The sequence below is a fragment of the Camelus dromedarius genome, chromosome 18, assembly GCF_036321535.1.
Source record: "Camelus dromedarius isolate mCamDro1 chromosome 18, mCamDro1.pat, whole genome shotgun sequence".
Taxonomy (NCBI): domain Eukaryota; kingdom Metazoa; phylum Chordata; class Mammalia; order Artiodactyla; family Camelidae; genus Camelus; species Camelus dromedarius.
Genome location: NC_087453.1, coordinates 26,003,397 through 26,018,425, shown reverse-complemented (window position 1 = coordinate 26,018,425; position 15,029 = coordinate 26,003,397). Strand labels below are relative to the sequence as shown.

The 15,029-nt window shown below is 41.4% G+C and overlaps 1 protein-coding gene and 1 long non-coding RNA gene across 6 annotated transcripts in view; one reads left to right on the top strand and one right to left on the bottom strand.

Annotated features, from left to right (window-relative positions):
• LOC116147412 (uncharacterized) overlaps positions 1-5,089 on the bottom strand; it is a 387,098-nt gene extending 382,009 nt beyond the window's left edge. For all 3 annotated transcript variants that reach the window (XR_010376665.1, XR_010376666.1, XR_010376667.1), the window contains exon 1: positions 5,023-5,089. This is a non-coding gene — a long non-coding RNA (uncharacterized LOC116147412). The remainder of the gene's footprint in view (positions 1-5,022) is intronic.
• FERMT1 (FERM domain containing kindlin 1) overlaps positions 4,985-15,029 on the top strand; it is a 37,415-nt gene continuing 27,370 nt past the window's right edge. Inside the window, exons 1-5 of one of the 3 annotated variants that reach the window (XM_010994477.3) lie at positions 5,336-5,400; positions 6,805-7,011; positions 10,228-10,396; positions 11,448-11,681; positions 14,410-14,556. In XM_010994477.3, the coding sequence (XP_010992779.1) occupies positions 10,246-10,396; positions 11,448-11,681; positions 14,410-14,556 (532 nt within the window). In that variant the 5' untranslated portion in view covers positions 5,336-5,400; positions 6,805-7,011; positions 10,228-10,245. Of the gene's footprint in view, positions 5,060-5,335; positions 5,401-5,746; positions 5,818-6,804; positions 7,012-10,227; positions 10,397-11,447; positions 11,682-14,409; positions 14,557-15,029 lie in introns of those variants that run through there. The other 2 variants (XM_064475867.1, XM_064475868.1) reach the window with 2 other exon arrangements.

Here is a 15,029-nt window from a genome sequence, read left to right as displayed (position 1 = left end):
GGTTTTTTTTTGAAATATTGAAGAAATGTGTCCCTGACTTGTTTGACATTCTTTGTACTGACAAGATATAAAACTGACACTTTTAAATATTAGCAATTTATTTTGTAAACTGTCCTTCAATCTGGGTTTATCTGACGTTTTCTCGTAATTAAATTGAGCTTAGCTACCTGGGACAAGAACACCACGGAAGTGACACTGTGCCTTCTCAGGTGTGCCAGGTCGATGCGCATTATTACAGATGGTGTGCATTTCGATCCCTTGATTACGGGGATACCCGCAGTTTCTCCTACTCTAATGTTACTGTGTATCTTTCCCTATGTAATTGACAAATACTTTGTCGGGAGATACTTTGAGACCACAGAAAATCCTGTTTCTCATCATAATTTTACTCACTAGTTTTAAAATCCATCAATGATCCTTTTCTATGATTATTAGATGGAAGCTTCAAGTACACCCTGTCTTTGCATCTCACTCACTTCTAAATTAAACCTATACCTGTGTGTACCTGAGTAAAATGGTCTAGGTCACAGGCCTCTACGCCGGCTGCAAGGGAGGCTGGGGATTTGAGTTCTGATTTCTAGACTGGAGAAATGATAAAGGAATTTCTACAGATGTAAAGAGGACTTTCCAAGGGTGGTTGGTAAGCAGCCATGAATATGAATGATGTCTGCTATCATCAGCAAGATATTTTAAAGTGAGAAAAACCACAGACACTATGGATGGAGTACCATCACTTGTATAAAAAGCAAACATAGTCTGCACACATAAACTATCTCTGGGAGGTTCACGGGGAAACTAGTAACAGTTTTCTCCGGGGAAGGGAACTTTATTATCAGGAAAGAAGGAAAATAATGATTAGTAGATATTCTTTTGTGCCCTTTGATTGAGATGGATACAAAGGACAGAAGAAGAAAGAGGGGAGGGAGAGGGAGAGGTACCATCTTTCATGCTTCTTCTCAGTGCCAGGTTCCAGAGTGGCCCACAGCAAGGCCTTCTTACGTTCCTTTGCTGTTCCTCACCCTTCTTCCTCTGGTGCCTGTAGACACATCAGGACACACCCTCTCTGCCCTCGCAGGGAGAACATTTTAGAACTTGCCTGGGCATAGAAAGTGCTGATTACCCATTCAGCTGGAAAGGAGGGTGTAGCTGTAACAGGCACATTCTGCTTCTTTGCACTAAATACAACATGTTCTCCACAAACGTAAACACAGTCCCTGAGTCCCAAGGACTCGGTGAAAATAAAAATGCATTTTAGGTGACTGTGGCCGTTTCTTAGTTGCCAGATGTGCAGTATGTTTATAAGCCGAAAGAAATTTACACTGGGTAACAGCTGATTTGTTTTGTCAAATAAACCCATCAATCAGGAAACTAACTCCACCTCTTCTCTCCTTCAAGCAGCTTTCTCAGTCTAAGTTAATTATATAGAATCTTTTACACCTCGAGGGCCCATCTGGTAGAAATGGTGTTAGAGGAATTGTCACCTGTGATTAAAAAGTTAAGGTAGCTAGGACGTTCAAAGGCCCTTCACCGCTTTATTTCCCTTTTCTGTTCTGTGAGTAAGAACACAGACACATCTCCCAGCCATTCCTGTGTACTTGTTACTGAGTCCAAGTTTGTTCTGCTCACCACATGACAGGCCAGTAAATTGAGAGATGAGTTGTTAGGGTAAGGAATAGTGACTTGTACTTGAAAAGCCAGCAGACCAAGAAAATGATGGACTATTGTCCCAAGGAACCATCCTCCCTGAGTTAGAATTCAGGTTTCTTTTATACTAAAAGGGGAGAAGGTGTGGCAGGTTGTTGCAAAACTCGGTACCAGAATCCTCGGTGCTTGCATTTGTCCACTAGCTGAGGGCTCCATGTTCCTGTTACCCTCCAGCAAGACAAATGTTATTCCCTGTTTTGCAATTTTTTATCTCTATATGAGTAAAAAGTGTTATATCTTCCAAAGTCAAGCCTGAGATAAAAGAAATAAAAGCAAAAATAAACAAGTGGGACCTAATTAAACATATAAGTTTTTGCACAACAAAGGAAACTATAAACAAAACAGAAAGACAACCTACAGAATGGGAGAAAAAGATTTGCAAATGATGCGACTGACAAGGGCTTAACTTCCAGAATATACAAACAGCCCACAAAACTCAATAACAACAACAAAAAAAAAATCCAAAAATGGGCATAAAGCCCAAACAGATATTTCTCCAATGAAGGCACACAAATAGCCAATAGGCACATGAAAAGATGCTGAATATCGCTAATTACTAGGGAAATACAAATCAAAACTACAATGAGGTATCATCTCACACGAGTCAGAATGACCGTCATTAAAAAGTCCACAAATGATAAATACTGGAGAGGGTGTGGAGAAAAGGGAACTCTCCCACACTGTTGGTGGGAATGTAGTTTAGTGCAGCCATTAGTTTAGTGTTTACGGAAAACAGTACGGAGATTCCTCAAAAAACTAAAAATAGACTTACCATATGATCCAGCAATCCCACTCCTGGGCATGTATCCAGAGGGAACTCTAATTGGAAAAGATACATGCATTCCCAATGTTCACAGCAACATTATATACAATAGTCAACACATGGAAGCAACCTAAATGTCCACCAACAGATGACTGGATAAAGAAGTTGTGATATATTTATACAATGGAATACTACTCAGCCACAAAAAAGAATAAACAATGCCATTTGCAGCAACTATGGATGGATCTGGAAATCGTCATTCTAACTGAAGCCAGAAAGAGAAAGACAAATACTGTATATCACTTACGTGTGGAATCTTAAAAAATGACACAAATGAACTTATTTACAAAACAGAAACAGACTCACAGACACAGAAAACAAACTTACAGTTACCAGGGGGAAAAGGAGTGGGAAGGGATAAATTGGGAATTCGAGATTTGCAGATACTAATTATGATATATAAAACAGATAAACAACAAGTTTCTACTGTATATCAAGGGGAACTAGATTCAATATCTTGCAGTAACCTAAAATGAAAAAGAATATGAAAAGAAATATATGTATGTGTATGTATGACTGAACTATTATGCTGTACACCAGAAATTGACACAACATTGTAAAATGACTATACTTCAATAAAAAAAAAGAATGCAAATTTTAAAAAAGAAATTAAAAAAAAAAGTCAAGTCTGGGAGACACAGCCTTGAGAATGGGCTATCATGCTTATTTCAGGTTTGCTCTTCTCTGTTACACACTCACATCCTGTATGATAATACAGACATGACAAGTTACTTATTGAGAGTAATAATTCTCACATCAGTTTTCAGTAACTATCTGATAATAGTTATTGTTTCAATATTTGCACCTGTGAACATGCGGATTTTTGAGATCAGGAGATACAGCTCCTAAAGCACAGTAACTATCTGCCAACGAAAAAAATTCCTTAAAACAGTTTTCTAGAGACTACAGGTTATTATAGGCAAATATTAAGCTTTATCCAACCCTTGCAATTCCATCTCAGAAGTCCCCTCCTTTCTGAAGCCTCAGCTCATACTCTCCACCACGTCTGGCAGAGGGAAACACCCCTCTTCTGAATTCGTTAGCATCACAGTTATGATCTGAAGATAAAGTTTATGCCTAATCTGAGTATTTTCAGCACATGTTCCAGTGCCTAGCTCACAGTAATGCAGTGACTGAATGAATAAATAAGCTTATTCATTGCTTGATGAATATGTATGAATTAAATAACGGACTCAAAGTGTTGATTCAGCTTGTTTTTTAAGAGGGGTTCAGGTGAGTACTGCTTGTTTATATATGTAGGAAATTTTGAAGTCCAGAATACACTTTTTATACACTTCTAAACCAGAACCTTGGGGGGATGAATTGGGCCTGCATCACAAGAATAATAACCAGGTAGTAAGCAAAAAAAATTAAAAAATAAAGCCTAGGACATTCAATATGGATGAAACTCAGAAACATAATATTGAACAAAAGAAACCAGACACAAAGTAGTATATATTCTCTGATTCCATTTGCATATGGTACAGACATCAGCAAAACCCATCTAAGGATTAGAAGTCAAGATAATGGTTACTCTCAGTGGCAGGCGGTAGTAACTAAAATGTGGGATGAGGGAGTTTCTGGGGACTGGCGATGTCTTGTGTTTTGATCTGAGCGTTTACTGTACAAATGTGTTCGGTATGTGAAAATTCATCAGCTGGTATTCATGATTTGTGTTCTTGCATACAAACATATAATATCTCAACTAAAAGCTTAGAAAATAATTTAGGCCAAGCAGAAAGCATAAAACCAATTAAATTGTTTAGCATACTCCAGATATTTTCAACTACAATAAGAAACTAATTTGAGATAAATAAAACCATTACTACTTCATCATCACATCCAAGAGCCTGAAGACAGTCTATGATCTAATCACCCATGCACAGTCTCCCGAAAGTAAGTCTTATAAAATTTCTGCCCAAGAGAAGAGTATATTTGCCCAGTCGGTGTTGGGCACCCAGAGAAGTGGGACCAGATGACCGCTGGCCACATTCCCATAGTTGACAAACTACCAAATTAGGGAATTCAGTTTCGAAGTTTTGATCATTCTAAAGATAAAAATCCCATATTTGCCGAGGATTGTTCAACTGACCTTTTCAAATTAAATTTAAAGTACTTTCAAAAGCATAATAATGGCTAATATGATAATGTCCAAACAAAAACAAGGATTCCACTTCTAAATTTTATAACATTTTAAATTAATATATAAGTTATCTAAAGCTTTATGTACTTGATGAAAATCGCTAAAGGTTGTATTATGCTGCGTGAAAGTCCTCCTTGGACTGAATTTAATTCTGTCACGGAATGGTGACTGGAATCCCATCCCTCTAGCCATTTTACAGACGAGGAAACTATCATTTCCAGGTCTGTTTTATAACCGCTGTATCCTCCAAGCTCAGCCCCAGGCCTGGGGCGTAGTAAACACTCCACAATTGTGTGTAATCTGGGAGAAGGCAGTTTGAGAGGGTGTGTAAAATACGCCCAAGGTCACCCACCTTTCCCGCTCTCTTTGGAAGTCTGTCCAACCGGAAGGTGAGTGGCGGGCTGGGCGGTGAGTCCGAGGTGAGCCACCCAGACTTCCGTGTGGGGCGTGGCCTTGGGGCGCCCCCCGGGTCTTCCGAGGTGCGTGTTTGGGGCGCCTCACCCTTCTCAGGGGTTTGCCTCACCCTCTTACTCAGAGATGATCCGCTTCTTCCACCTGGCGGCCACAGGTCCGCCGGGCTCCTTAAGGAGGGGCGGCGGTTCCCGGCTTCCGGAGGTGGACGCACCCCGGGGTGTCAGTGATGGTTACACCCGCAGGGCCGGGAGGACTTAATCACCCGGCTAGTCCCGGGCAGGCCTCGGGAAACTGACGGCGGTCCAAGGGGGTGGAGGTGAGAGGTCGCAAGAGGGGCGCGGGGCCGAGCACCCGTCCGGGTTCTCCGCGCCCTCCCGCCGCGTGGCAGCCCCGCGAGCCCCCTGTGCGGGTCACGTCTGCGGAGCGCCCCGTCCCCCGCAGCGGGACCTGGCGGGCGGGGGCTGGGCGTGCCGCCGCCTGCCCGCCGCGTCGGCGGGCCGGTGCCCCGGGGGCCGCGCGGGGCGGAGACGGGCGGCGGGGGCGGGCGCCAGTCTCGGCGGCAGGTCCGCACGCAGATCCTCGCCCGCTGCAGCCTCTGGGAGCCGCCGCCGCCGCCGCTGCCGCCGCCGCGCGCCCCCTGGCCCCGCCTGGGTGGTCTCTGCCCGGGTCTCCAGGGGCGCGGCGCTGCACATGCCCGGCTGCGAGGCCGCACGCCGCGGGTTCGGGAAGGGAGGTGGGTGCCGAGGGGCCCGGGCGGGGCGGGGGGCGGCTGCGACGGGCAACGCTGGTTCTGGAGACCCCTGTCCCCGTCCTTTCTGCAGTGCTCGCACTTAAATAGCTGCTGAATTTAAAATCATGTTCAGCTGTGACCACCTTCTCGGGCCTTGCGCGTCTCGCCTCGCAAAATAAACTCTCAGTCCAGCAGCGGGTCCTGCCTTTACGGGGGTAAGGAGCCGGTTTCTCCCACCCACCGCACTCCCCTGGGCCCCAGGACCCTGCGGAGCTGGCAAAAGTCAGGCCGAGTGGCCCTCGAACCCACCCGCTTTGTGATCTTCCAGGGGAAGAAACAGGGGCGATTTCCCCGTCTTTCAGTCTCTCTGCTTGCCTGTCTCTGTCAGTCTTGCTTGAGTTTCCTATAAAGGACACGATGAAGTGGACCCCTGGGCTTCCCAGGGAAGGCAGGTCTGCTGGTGCGCTTTGCTTCTTATTCCTGTCCTTTAACTTATATGTGCTTTCCCAGTTAAAGTTTGCTGCTTTTCTCAACAAGTAACAGCTTGCTGCACAAGGTGCACTCAAACATGAAGGCGCAGAAAGATAGGAGAGGAATGTGGGGAAACCAGACTGTCTAATTTTAACCTGATTTCGTTGTAAGGAAATCACCATCTATTGCCTAAATGAGAAGTGTTTTGATTGCCCAGGTTAGGAAAAGAACTCTCTGCTCACAAAACAAGCAGTAAGGAGCCACCTTTAAAAAAAAAAAAAAAAAAAAAAAGGTTATATTCTTTATGTACAAAACACTTTAAATAACTAACCTCAAATCATACTATTTTAGAAACTGTAAGGATCTTAAGGTCAAGTACTTCAATGCCATGTTAAGTTTGGATATGAAGGAAGTATCTTTATTGTCTCCTCACTGGGAAAGATCTATGTTAGTAGAAATGCTTACTGAAATTTTAGTTCATATGGTTTTAAGATGTTTTATTTCATATTGGCATTGCAGCATTACCAAAGACGTGTCCCGCTGTGGTGGTTAAGAGTTTGGAGTTAGAACCTGGATTTCTGTTTGCACTCCACCACCTAACTTGCTGTGTGGTTTTTGATTAAGTTCCCTAACCTCTCTGAGCCTGAGTTGCCTCATCTCTAAATGGGATTGCTGAGAGGATGAAGGTGATAATCAAGGATAGTAGTTAACACAGATAACTACTCGGTAAGTAAATGATAAATGATACCTGAGGCTAATGACAATGAGGCGAGTGGCTAGGCCCAGTATAATCATTGCACAGCACTGCCCATGCAGAAGGTCTTTATGGGTGCCTCTGTGCATTGGGAGGTGCAAGCATTACATCATTGAGACCCTTCTAGTCATAAGAACATAAGGAGCTACCTCTGAACTCTTGAGTTTGATTCAAACAAATGAAATCTGCCCTAAACCTATTTAGATTTGCAGCATTTATCTATTTTGTGATTCTGTTTTGCTTACAAATGTGAACAGTTTCATATGAACACAAAATTGGTATAACACTGGTTAAGTATTGCTTTCTTATACTTTTTTTAACTTTTTTATTGAGATATAGTTGATGTACAATATTATATAAGTTACAGGTATACAATATAGTGATTCACAATTTTTAAAGGTTATACTCCATTTATAATTATTATAAAATAGTGGCTATATTTCCTGTGTTGTATAATATATCCTTGTTTTATACATACTAGTTTGTACTTCTTATTCCCCTACCCCTAACTTGCCCCTCCCTCCTTCTCTCTGCCTACTGGTAGCCACTAGTTTGTTCTCTATATCTGTGAGTCTGTTTCCTTTTTGTTATATTCACTAGCTTGTTTTATTTTTTTAGATTCCACATATAAGTGACATCATACAGTATTTGTCTTTCTCTGTCTGACCTATTTAACTTAGCATAATACCCTCCAAGTCCATCCATGTTGTTGCAGATGGCAAAATTGCATTCTTTTTTATGGTTGAGTAGTATTCCATCATATATACATACACATATATAGAGATATATACTGTATCTTCTTTCTCTATTCTTCTGTTGATGGACACAGGTTGCTTCCATATGTTGGATATTATAAATAATACTGCAGTAAACATTGGGGTGCATGTATCTTTTCAAATTAGTGTTTTTGGGTTTTTTGGATATATACCCAAGAGTGGAATTAGCAAGGTCATATGATAGTTCTATTTTTAGTTTTTTGACAGACCTCCATACTGTTTTCTGTAGCAGCTGCACCAACTTACATTCCCAGCAACAGTGTACAAGGGTTCCCTTTTCTCCATGTCCTTGCCAACATTTGTGATTTGTGTTCTTTTTGATGATGGCCACTCTGACAGCTATGAGGTGTATCTCACTGTGGTTTAATTTGCATTCCTCTAATGATTAACGATGCTGAACATCTTTTCATGGGCGTGTTGGCTTCTTTGGAAAAATATCTGTTCAAGTATTTTGCCCATTTTTTAATCAGGTTGTGTTTTTTTTATGTTGAGTTGTATGAGCTGTTTGTATACTGTGGATATTAACCCCTTGTTGGTCACATCATTTGCAAATATTTTCTCCCATTCAGTAGGTTGTCTTTTCATTTTGTAGATGGTTTCCTTTGCTGTGCAAAAGCTTTTTAAGTCTAATTAGTTTCCCCTTATTTTTGCTTTTATTTCCTTGCTTTAGGAGTCAGATCCAAAAATAATATTGCTACAATTTATGTCAAAGAGTGTTCTGCCTAGGGTTTCTTCTAGGAGTTTCATGATTTCTGGTCTTACATTTAGGTTTTTAATGCATTTTGAGTTTATTTCTGTATATGATGTTAGAGAATGTTCTAATGTCATTCTTTCACATGTAGCTGTCCAGTTTTCCCAGCACCACTTATTGAAGAGATTGCCTTTTCTTTGTTATATACTCTTGCCTCCTTTGTTGTAGATTAATTGACCATAAGTTTGTGGATTGATTTCTTGGCTCTTTGCTCTGTTCTGTTGATCTGTGTATCTGGTTGGGTTTTTTTGGTTTTTCTTGTACCACACTGTTTTGATTACTGTAGCTTTGTAGTATAGTCTGAAGTCATGGAGCATGATTCCTCCAGCTTTGTTCTTCTTTCTCAAGATTTTTTTGGCTATTTGGAGTCTTTTGTGTTTCTGTACAAATTTTAAAATTATTTGTTCTAGTTCTACGAAAAATTCCCTTAGTATTTTGATAGGGATTGCATTGAATCTGTAGATTAGCTTAGGTGGTATGGTCATTTTAACAATATTGATTCTTCCAATCCAATAATATGGTATATCTTTCCATCTGCTTGTGTTGTCTTCAGTTTCTTTCATCAGTGTCTAATAGTTTTCTGAGTACAGGTCTTTTACCTCCTTAGGTAGGTTTATTCCTAGGTATTTTGTTCTTTTTGATGCAATGGTAAATAGAATTATTTCCTTAATTTCTCTTGCTGATAGTTGTTAGTAAAAGAAATGCAAAAGATTTCTGTGTATTTATTTTGTGTCCTGCAACTTTACCAAATTTATTGATGAGCTCTAATAGTTTTCTGGTGGCATCTTTAGGATTTTCTCTATATGGTATCACATTATCTGCAAGCAGTGACACTTTTATTTCTTCCTTTCCAATTTGAATTCCTTTTATTTCTTTTTTCTTCTCTGATTGCTGTGGCTAGGACTTCCAATACTATGTTGAATAAAAGTGGCAAGAGTGGGCATTCTTGTCTTATTCCTCATCTTAGAGGGATTGCTTTTAGCTTTTCAATGTCAAATATGATATTATTTACACTCAGTGGTGTTTGTCATATATGGCCTTTATTATGTCAAGTTATGTTCCCTTTTATGCCCATTTGCTGGAGAGTTTTTATCATAATTATTGCTTATTATTAAAAGTAATGTTTCTCGGGGGTCACCATAGTCCTGGCTTAATATTGCTAATATATATTAGAGATAAAGGTTTTAATGACATTCTTTTTAAAAATCAGTTTTATTGAGGTATGATTTGCATACAACCAAAAGCATCAAACTGTACACTTAAAATCAATGCATTTTATTGTATGCAAATTATACTTCAATAAAGTTTTTTTAATTGTCAAGGATTGTCATAATTTGTTGCCTGTTGCTAAAATATGTTCAGAGAAGATCAAGAAAAGTCAGTAGAGAAGGATGAATGGATTAGACAGGCACAGAAAGTAAATAGCCAGGTGGTCCTGGGGGTGGAAAGGGGAAGTACATAAATTTAGAAAGCTTGAGGTCATTTTTATAGGAGTTTTTGTCTTCAAAGTTAAGATGCTAAATTTCATATCAGGAACCCCACAGCATTTTTAAGAGGGGGTAAAATGAAAAAAAAAAGAAAGAAAGTTTTCTCTGCAGTATCTACTTGGCAAGCCCCAGTCTCCTTCTCACATTCTGGTCTATCTGCCTTTCTACACGCAGACACCTGCATTTGCCAGGATGCTCTCATCCAGTGACTTTGCCTCTGCTTCTTGGGAGCTCGTGGTCCGAGTTGACCATCCAAATGAAGAGGAGCAGAAGGACATCACGCTGAGAGTGTCTGGAGACTTGCACATTGGGGGAGTGATGCTCAAGTTAGTGGAACAGATCAGTAAGTTACCACTTCTTTATTGTTTCCCTACATTTGAAACCCTCTCTGTTGCATCACCACTAAATGGGTAATCTGGGTTGTCTGATCATCTAAGTTTTTCTGATTATCCATCCTGTAATGTATCCTCTCTGCAAGAAGAAGAGAAATAGGGAGCCATGAAAGAGCCCAAACAGCCCCTTGGACCCCTTTGTGAAAACCTGAGTCTTTGATAGTAAACTAAATCTCCCCAGTAGGTGTAATAACATATTTACAAAAGAACAGTGACATCTAGGGTGACTTTACACCTGGGGCCTTAGGCTAGTGTGTGATTCTCTGTTGATGCTTAATTGCTCCATGATACAGGCAGTTTGGTGCCAACGTGTCTTTTTTTTTTTTAATTGAAGTATAGTTGATTTACAGTGTTGTGTTAGTTTCTGGTGTACAGCAAAGTGATTCAGTTATATATATAAATATGAAATATATATGATATATATGTTTTACATATATAAGAATGAAAAATAAGAATATGAACAAGAATATATAGAACATATAATAGAATAGAGAATATATATTATGTGTGTTCCTATTCTTCTTTCACCATCTGTCCACCATTTGCTACTCGCCCTGTTTAAACAAGGAAAGAAGTAAGTCTTCAGGGTCAGAGTCTTCACATCAAGTGTCAACATGATGGACCTAGAATTTAATATTGTTCTATTTTCTTTGTATTTATTTCTGTCTTCTATTTAAGCCATAGATATTGGCTTTTCATTTACACTAGTGATACAGTATTTTTAAGTGATTCTTCATGAGAGTAAAGAATTTCATCAGGAACAAAATTTGCATGTTTCTGTGCCGTCCAGTTTCTTAATATAAAGAAGGTTAAGGTCCAGCCTGTCTTCTACCTGCCCCGCCTTAGGGACTTTGAAGAGATGCCGAGAGCTGCTGAGCCGTGGGCTGTAGGTGAAGGGGGTGGGCGCTGGAGGTGGGGTGCCGTTTTGCTCGCGATGGAATTGCCTCCGGGCTGCGGGGTGCCAGCTCTCACTCTGCTCCACGGGGTTTCCCGTTCTTGCAGACATACCCCAGGACTGGTCGGACTTTGCCCTTTGGTGGGAACAGAAGCACTGCTGGCTTCTGAAAACGCACTGGACTCTGGACAAATGCGGGGTCCAGGCAGACGCAAAGCTCCTCTTCACCCCTCAGCACAAGATGCTCCGCCTCCGCCTGCCGAATATGAGGACGGTGCGGCTGCGGGTCAGCTTCTCGGCCGTGGTGTTTAAAGCTGTCGGTGACATCTGCAGAGCCCTGAGTGAGTTTCGGGGGCGGGGAGGGGGGCCGCGCCTGTGCCCTCTGGACGCAGCAAAGGGGGACAGGAAAATTACGTGCGGCTTCCGCCCACAAGCCGTTGGCTTTACCGAACACTTCCCTTGTTAGGAGCACACTTCCAAAGCCCAGTTCTGGGCACTTCAGCCGTTTCAATGGGGTTAAACGAAGTGGAACATTATTGGAATAAATCAGATTCACTTCCACAGAGCTTAAAACTGTTTCAAAAGAGGTTTATAAACAGAAGAGACAACCCCATTAAGATTTCCCCACCAAAACTCATTTCTCTAAGCCATTCTGACGTCATCCTTATACTTAAGACAAAGAGTCCTATTAAATCATTATCACCACAGAGCTGATGCGTCTTTATTGTTTTTGAGATAATGGTGTTGCAATGTCTTATTGCTTCCCTAACACTTGGCTCTGGTAAATAGCTCTGGCTAAAAAATTCATGTGTGGACTTTATTTAAAACAGAAAAGTGCTCCTAATTATGGATCGGAAACTAATTCTTATGGGTCGGTGTCCCATGAGTTTAACAGCCATTAGGACCAACACTGCCCAAAACATTTCGTCTCGGTGGGACTTCAATATTGGGAGTGAACCGTGTGTCATGAAGGTGTTCTTATTTTATGGTTTTTGAAAGTGCGTAGGTATATTCTTTGGTCCCAAGGCTAAGATTAAGTGTTTGAACACAGTCTGTACAATATATGAGTAAATAATCTATCTTCCCCCTTAAACTGTAAACTGCTCATTCATTCTTTCGACAAATATATATAGTTTGATTTGGCAGACGCTGTGGTGCGTGCTAGGGATTGGTTAGCAATAAAAATAGCCCCAAATCCCTGCCTGCCTTGAGCTAGCATTGCAGCATACAGAGACAGAAAATAAATCTTGTAAAAAAAAAATGTTAAAAGGAGACAGGTAGGACGGGGAAAAAAGGAAAAAGTGTAATAGTGTAGACAGGATTGAAAGTGCCAGTGTTGGGTAGTGTGCTGGTGTGGTATAAAATAGGTTGAAGACAGACTGTTTCTTGAGCACGTCTGTGTTTCTAATCCCCAGCACATCAGCTGCTTAGTAACTGTTGACAGAACAAATGAATGGAAGCTTCCGTTACAGAATGTAAATTTCAGAATTGTCCCCGATGCGTAGTGAGCAAATGACAAGCACAGGGCATGCTGTTTCTGGGGATAGTCTAACGAGGGTTTGAAAACAAAGTCAATGAGTAAATAAAATTGTACATTCCACCTGCCACAGTGGACTGCAAGCACACATTGTAGCGGGGGCCAAAACCTTGAGGTTGTGAAATAAACAAGCATTCATTCATTCTTCTCTTTTCCAGATTATATCTCCATGGTAGTTCTAAAGGTCCCAATTCAGTATTTCTAATAATCACTTTTTGTATTTCACCAATTGAAGCTAAACCAAATTTAGCAATATAACTTTTCCCTGGAAGAAAAGAAAAGACACAAATCTTGGGCTTGGTGATTATCGGTGGGGTTTTTTTGTTTTGTTTCTAATGCTTCCACCAGAAATTTTGATTCATCTCCAGGTTTTGCATGTAAATTATGTATTTGGAATGGTCACAGGTGTGTGTGGCAACCTGACAATCAGGCTTCCTGGTTACTGGGAGGGACTTGGGCTGAACTGCCAGCCGCAGCCTCGGAGCTAAGCGGTGTTTGAACTCACAAGTAGGCGGACCTATGAAATCAGTGCATCTACCTCCAGGAAAGCTGCCCAGAGACTCCAGCATCCGCTCTCCTTGGCTTTTATCTGGGATCATAGCATCCCAGTGTGCTTACTAGTTATCAGATTGGAAATGGCAATTATATTTGATTAATGGAGGAAAATGGGGACTATCTTCTTAGTTTGAGTTCTCCAGAAGCAGGCCCTGAAGTGAGAATTCAAGTACAAATATTATTAATTTTAAAGGGATGCCTGGAAACCCTGGCTGGGGGTTGGGAAGCGAGACTGGGAAGAGAAGGCCCATAATAAGCGAGTGTCACTAATCTATTCACACTGCAGGCAACTGGAGACCACCTCGGAGCTGTGCCACTCAAGGGGCATGGGAGCTGGGTTGTTGATACCCCTCTTGTCACACATTTAGGGCTGCTCTTGGGGAACATCAGTTCTCTGGACTGGTGTGGCCTGGTGCATCTGTATCTGGGCCATGCAGACTCTGGCATCCCGAGCAAGCCCTTGGACAGAGAGACACACGTCCTAGCTGGCACTGGGAGTCGGGTCAAAGCTGAGGCCAAGAGAAGGGCAGGGCGCTAATGATGTCTGCACAGGGAGGGAAGGAGCTATTGGGCATGTGTAAAGAAAGGCTCTGAGGATCACTGGTCCATAAAGGAAAAGGGTGGGGTCCTTGGTTGTTGTTTAAAAACTAACGAAAGAAAAAGAAAGGAAGGAGGGAAGGAAGGAGGGACAGAAAAATTGGTAACAAAATACATGACACAAGAACAGTGAAATTGTGCTAGATTGAATCTGCTTCCCCTGTTTGATACACACACACACATCCATTTTGGGGATCACTGGTCCCATTCAGTTTCTTCAAAGGGGATGCAAAAGTAAACTAAACTAAAGTTCCATTTAATTCTGAGGAATTCCCTGAGAAGTGGTTTCAGATGGCCAGCATGGCTCTGAGTCTTAGAAGGAATTCTCTTTTTACTTGCTGCTTTTCTTCTTTTCTTTTTCACATTGAATGTTTTTTTAGATATTAGAAGATCAGAAGAACTTTCCTTGTTAAAGCCTTCTGGTGAATATTTTAAAAAGAAGAAAAAAAAAGAAAAAAATAATAAGGACCCTGTAATTGAAGATATTTTAAACCTAGAGGGCTCTCCAACAATTTCAGGTCCACGAGGTAAGATTCGTCAGAGGTGTTTTGTTGTTTTAATTCATTATTAAATCCAAAAATGTTTGTAATTCTTAAGTCCCAAGAACTCTCCTCCCCTCTAGTCGGCCTTTCCTCTCTCCCCCAAACAAAGAAGGACTAAAACTGAGGGTTCCTGTGATGAGGAAAGAATTTCCAACTACTTTTAGAACGAACAGAAATGTGTTAACAAGGTATGTTTTCTAGCTCATTATGTTAATTGTATACATTATGTTGCTGATGGAGGCAAAACTTCAGTAGAAATGGCCGTGAAATTGTGGGATAGAGATTTGTTGGATCACTCAAATATGCTTCTCTTCCTGGTCCTACCTGCACATGACTCTTCCTGAATTCAGTTCACATTTTGCTTTGGGCGTGGAACAGGAGGGGCGGTAACAATTTTGGAAAGGCGTCATCCTTTTATTTTTACAGGCGTATCTCAGAGATATTGCCAGTTGGGTTCC